General features: G+C 46.4%; 1 protein-coding gene across 1 annotated transcript; it reads left to right on the forward strand.

Annotated features, from left to right (window-relative positions):
- Nucleotides 1–1465: 1465 nt before the first annotated feature.
- Nucleotides 1466–5959, forward strand: BBBOND_0005320 (hypothetical protein, conserved; the record flags this gene model as incomplete). The annotated part of the gene is made up of 1 exon (XM_012915360.1): nt 1466–5959. One exon carries the CDS (start codon nt 1466–1468, stop codon nt 5957–5959), a length of 4494 nt encoding a protein of 1497 aa, XP_012770814.1.
- Between the last annotated feature and the right edge of the window lie 601 nt (nt 5960–6560).

The following is a 6560-nucleotide window of genomic DNA, read 5'->3' on the forward strand; positions in this document are numbered from 1 at the left end:
TTCTAGACCTTTTCGATGTAGATGGTACGCCTGCGGTTGTGATCTGCGCGTTGCACTATAAAGACATGCTTTTAACAACGCGGCGTGAGGAATCCTCCTCGTCGGCCCTTACTGCTGGGTCAGAAGGCACACGGTGCGAGCGGGTCACGAAAGCGGTTGACGCGCTCCCAGCAGCGTCTATCAGCTCTTGTGGATACCCGCTCGCGCGCATGACGGGAATGCTCCCGTCGAAACGTCCATGCGCTGAACGACGCTTGTGAGGTTACGCTATGCTTATAGTTTCGCCGCCCATGGCGGCGCTGCCCACTCTGTGTAGTGCCGTTATCGTATCTACGTCGCTATGCTTATCCATCTTAGATCGGCCCTTTATCCACTCTACATCGCCCCTTATCCTCTCTACATCGCTCCTTATACACTCCACATCGCTCCCTAACCCACTCCACATCGCTCCCTAATCCACTCCACATCGCCCCTTTATCCACTCTACATCGCCCCTGTATCCACTCTACATCGCCCCTTTATCCACCCTACATCGCCCCTTTATCCACTCTACATCGCCCCTTTGTCCACTCTACATCGCCCCTTTATCCACTCCACATCGCCCCTTTACCCACTCTACATCGTCCCTTTATCCACTCCACATCGCTCCCTTACCCACTCTACATCGCCCCTTAATCCACTCTTCATCGCCCCTTAACCCACTCCACATCGCTCCTTTATCCACTCTACATCGCTCCCTAATCCACTCTACATCGCTCCTTTACCCACTCCACATCGCTCCCTAACCCACTCTACATCGCTCCCTAACCCACTCTACATCGCCCCTTATCTCCCTCCAATCCGAAAAATCTAAGCTTTCTTGCCCCTTCAATACTCTGATAAGGAGACTTACTGTCAGTACTACGAGAAGCAGATTAGTGATGCTACTAAGAAGCTTAAAGAATCTAACTCAGAAATCACTGATGAAAAAATCGCTGAAAATCACAATATAAAGTTTAATAAAAAATGTCTAGAAGATTGTATAAAGGCTCACCAAAAACATCCTCCATCTCCTGCCTTGAAGTCTGTTGAAGAGAAGATTGTCCAGCTTGGTGATCTTGTTGTTAAGCTTGGAGGATTTGTTGGTGAAAGTGAGAGTGTTAAGAAAGCCGTTAAGAATGCTATTATCGCTGAAATTGAGAGTAATGAAGAGCTTAAAAATGATTACTCTTCTCATGTTACTACCCTTTCTGAGTCTGTCAAGTCTGCTGGCCAGGCTGTTGGCACCGATGAAATTAGTGAGCTTAAGCAGAAAGTTGCTGATCAAATTAAGCTTCTTAAAGAACGTGAATTGCAACTTCAAAATCAATTAAAAGATCCTTCTTCTTCCCCCTCTCCCTCTGCTGACTCAGCCGAATTGCACTCCAAGTTGGAGGCTTTGAGGAAAGTGGAGAAGCTTTGTGAATTTTATGAGAAACTTAAAACTATGCCAAATGAGCCAAAAAAGCTCTTAGAGAATCTTTGTGACGGCCTTCAGACTTTCCTCGGCTTCGACTCTGCTTCCAAAGGCTACGATGGCAGTGGTATTGTGTACTCTGACCTAGATAGGCTGTGTGACGGGGTGATGGGATTTTTGTATCAGGTGCTTAAGGATGTCAGCGAGAAACAGCCTTATGAATCAGGTAAGCGAATGTTTTTAGACCGTTTAATTCGTGAAATATATGCCAAATTATGTTCAGGTGTTGAAGGCTTCAAGAGCGTCGTAGACCGTGTCATCAGCAGGGTGAAGCAGTACAATGAGAAAGTTGTAGACTCAAATGACAAGGTAAGTGAACCGATTAATGAACTATTAGGTAAGGTGAGAGACGAGTATACCAAGTCAATTACTAGCATTCCAGATAAAACGGACTTGAAAATCATGACTCCAGAAGAAATCGGCAAGATTGTCTCGCCCGTTGATAAGTTGAGAGATGCGTGCATAAGCAGCGCAAAGTCATTTGACACCAAACTTACTAAGTTAACTAAGCATATTAATGATCTTAATTATAAATTGCGTGACAGTGTAAAAACTACGCGTGAGCGTATTCAGCTTGAGACTGCACGTGTTGAGGCGATGTCCAAAAAGGAACGCGAGAACTACGACGCGGTTATAAAGCTGCTCGAAGATTCCGCAGAAAACTTGAAAAAAGTGGTAAACCAAAAAGTTAAGAATGATGTGAGTTCGCTAGTCGCGGAGTTGAAGAGAAGGGTTTCGGAGATTTTGAAAAAGCTGGAGACAATTTTTTCCAGTTTGCAGCAGTATGTCAGCAAGTTGCAGGAATGGATTAAGAAAGCAGATGCCGACGTTAAGTCGGCACACGCGCAGGTTGAAAGTATATTGAGGGAAGTGAATGAGAATCCCATGTCGGCAAACAGGCAGAATGTCGAGGCCGCCGCACTGCAGTTGAAAGGAAAAGCGGAGGAGTTGTTGGCTGCAGGACAGAAGGCAAAAGAGAACGTTGCGGAAACAGTAAAGCTGGCGCTTGCGGATGTGAAGAAGATGGACGAGGCGCTTAAAGGGGATTTGTATAAGGTGAAGGATGCTGTTCAGGAGAAGGTAAAGGGTATTAAGGAGGCGATCAACGATGTGACTGAAGAGCTGAAAAAACATTTTCCAACGGAGGCTGATAACAAAGTGACGCTTGAAACAACGAAAACGTTCAACGAATACAATACCTACGTCGACCAACAACACCTGACTGCCCTTTCCGACCCTGACTTCGACGCCATCAAAGCAGCAGGCACCCTCCCCGCGGCGATCGGTGCGATTAAGACAAAAGTGGAGGAGGCTTTGTCCAAAATCGACGAAATGAGTAGTCAAGCCGACACCCATTTCAACGAGGTTACAACCAGACTCCACGACCTCTGCGAAGCAATTAAGGTGCCAGCGTACAACGCAAACACAACGCTGAAAGTGTTGAAAGATACGCATTTCGCGGATTATGTAAAAGGTAGCAAGCGTGCAGATGACAGCATTAAAAAAATTGCGCATGAGCTAAATGAGCTGAAAAGCAACCTCGACACCGGTGCAATCACTGACGCCCGTAGGTTACTTGGTGACATTCCCAAATTGGAAGACGAACTTGTCAAAAGGGTCACCCAGTTCGTCACCTGCGAAGTCAATGTCGTCAAAAAGGAGCTCGCCTCACGCATCGTCCAGAGCCACGTGACGGTCGTCAAGCTGTTGCTACAGCAATTTGTCGCCAAGCTGCAGTCGGAGTTAGAGAAACTGCCGGACGCCATAGAAAATGACAAGCATATCGGATTCAAGGGTTTCATGGAGAAACTCTACAACAGCTTCAACGAAAACATCGTTCCTAAAAAGGAGACAAAAAGTGTCCGTGATCTGTCCTTCGCCTTCAACAATTTTTTCACCGCAATAAACCATTACCTCCAGCAGGAGATCACTAGGCGTAACGATGAAGAGAACAGAAAGAAGAATCCTTCCCTCCCGAAGACACCGGATCCCTACGCATCGAAGCTCACAGCTGTGTACACCGCGCTTGGCAACGTACTCAAACACATCACCGACAAGAATTATTATGACTATAAGATACCCGGTCTACTCGATGAGCTGATGAACGCTGTCAATGGTCTCACGCCGCAAGATTTTGCCGATCCGAACACTGCCATCCTTGATGGCATACGTGTTGGTCTGCGCGGTTTCGTTAACGAGATGAGGAAGGCATACATATCCTCTTATGACTGTGCGAAAGGAATTACGTGGGATGGTACTTTTACGGACAAAGCACCTGAGGAAAGCAGAAATGGTGTGAAAGTCTTCTTGACAATTCAAAAGATGCTTTCCGATGACCTGACTGAGTTGTATACGCAGTTGACTGAAAAGACTGTGTTGCGGGGGCTCAAAATATACGCATCTTCTGATGACAAGGAAAACACGCTAGGTGATCTACTGCAAAAATGCGGGTATAAATTAGGCAGTGAGAATGGTAGGCAGGATGGCGAGGTTCAGTGCTCTGCTAAAATGATGGGCAGAAACATACTTGGTCACCTTACGCAAAATATTCAAAACGCGCACTATAATGAACATCTTAAGCAGTGCAGACCAAATAGGAAACGGTACAACTTCGGACTAATCGATATAATAGCGTGCATCTTCCAACATGTAAATCAATACTACACTGTCTGTCACCTACCAACTGTACAGTCATCTAAGCTGCCATGCAACATCTACCAGATGCTCTCATGGCTCTGCGGGCTTACGTATAATCCGGTGTACCCGCAACTATCGCTTAACGCATTTAGCGATTTTTTCGAAAAGCCTGAACACTCTGCGCCAGCTGACAGTGAGGACGTATCCTTCGATGACGACACCGCCGACGCATTGCCAGCTTATCCACATGAAGTCAGCGTTGCAAATCTCTCGACCACACTTATGGAGGTATGCCATCATTCGTATGAGGTATTGTGTGCAATACTAGGCCACGGACACGCAGGTGGTCGTTACGCCTGTGATTTCAATACGAACCCGGACAAGTTGTCATATCCAAGTAATCCGTCAAAGTGTCTAGACCTATGCATAGAAATACTGATTAGACTATATAATCAACTCTACTTCATATACGTTCAGTGTCATCGTGCATCAAACGCTGTATCGTGGCGTGATTGTTATTATGGTCGGCACGTGGGCGGTTCGTCATGGGAGTGCAATGAGATACAATGCGCTGACCTAATTGCCAACCAAAGAGGTGCCCAAAAGTGTAACCAAAACGCTGACCAAACGTGTGAGCAACACCCGAAGTGTGGCATAAAGTCGCCTCTGCAGTCATTCTTGGAGGATGGTCTGCCTGGGTTTCTCCCTCACCCCTTCAAAACACCCAATTGCAAACTAACTTGCGAAGCGCCAAACCATCGTGGCATACCATGCAAAACTCCAATGGGCTTTGCAGATATCAGTGTAACGGCGTCACATACAAAAAAAGGATCGCATCTCGCAGATGCTTTAGCAGCCTTCTGCGGTACACCTAATACACCCTTGGCTGCAATCTGCGCCTCACTTACGTGCTTGTTACAGCGAGCTCCGCGGACCTTGGACGACATGTTCTCATTCTACTACCATCTACTTAAAGGTTGGAATGGTAATAACAGCAAACGCAATATGCATAAAAGCAATGCTTTTAACGATGCCGTCAGCAAGGCCCATTTCGGTGAAGCATATCCAGATTTGGATATAACCACGATATTTAAGGGCAGCGATCACAAGACCGGTAATCACGTTAACGGTGAGCTGCATAGTTTATTTACGTGCGATTACGGTAACAAAACTGAAATGGAATGCGGCCGGTATATGCAGCCATTTGGCCACAATATATGGACAGTTTTCTCCGAAGTCAATGCCGACAAATATCTCACTTGGATTGTCTATCTCACGGAAGCATTTTACGATTTACTCAAGAAGCTGTACGAAGAGTGTTGCAAAAACTGCAAAACCCCAGGATCACGGTGTCATGGTAAGACGTGTCACCAGAACTGTTTAGTTTCCCATACCTCCACTCATTCTAAAAACTGTAGGTCAATTGCTCAGTGCCCATTCACACGTCCGACATTATGCAAATACGGATTTGTATTTCAGAGCGAATCAAACCTCAGCGGAACCTATGGCCCGGAAACGAAACGAACGTGCCAAGACTTCTGCAACGCATTAAATAAGGTTTTGAAAAAGGGTAATGTTCTTGGCGATTTGACATATATCACCATTCCGAACTTCCTTTGGAAAATTAGAGAAAAATTCTTCTGGCTCAATGTAGCCCTCTGGCTCCTCTCTCTCCTCTACCTCATACACATCATGGTCATCCGCCTAGACCTCCTCCACATCAAATCGCATTTGAATAGTCCCTCGAGTCATCGTATCGCTGCTCAATCACTACTTGCCGCCGCACGTGTTAACAAGCTTAACAGGGTGTTTTATCTGCAACCATAATCTCACTCACGTGTTTACTATCTACACTCACCTAGCATCACCTACTCACCTAACTTATGAATTGTGCTTTAATCTGTTCTATCACTCATTAATTGTTGTAATATGTGATTGTGTAGTAGTTAACTGAAGTGTTGACCAATGTGCTGACCAACGTGGTGACCAACGTGATGACCAATGTGCTGACCAAGCACCTGACCAATGTGTTGACCAAAGTGGTGACCAAAGTGCTGACCAAGGTGCTGACCTGAGTGGTGACCAATGCCATGACCAAGGTGCTGACCAAGGTGCTGACCAACGTGTTGACCAAGGTGGTGACCAATGCCATGACCAAAGTGGTGACCAAAGTGCTGACCAATGCCATGACCAAGGTGTTGACCAAAGTGTTGACCAAGGTGCTGACCAACGTGGTGACCAAGGTGGTGACCAATGCCATGACCAAAGTGGTGACCAAAGTGCTGACCAAGGTGCTGACCTGAGTGGTGACCAATGCCATGACCAAGGTGCTGACCAAGGTGCTGACCAATGCCATGACCAAGGTGTTGACCAAAGTGTTGACCAAGTTAGTGGTCACGGCAGCGATGACAGTAAATGATTACGGCAG

The sequence above is a fragment of the Babesia bigemina genome, scaffold Bbigscaff_73813 (assembly GCF_000981445.1).
Source record: "Babesia bigemina genome assembly Bbig001, scaffold Bbigscaff_73813".
In the NCBI taxonomy this organism is placed as follows: Eukaryota; Apicomplexa; class Aconoidasida; order Piroplasmida; family Babesiidae; genus Babesia; species Babesia bigemina.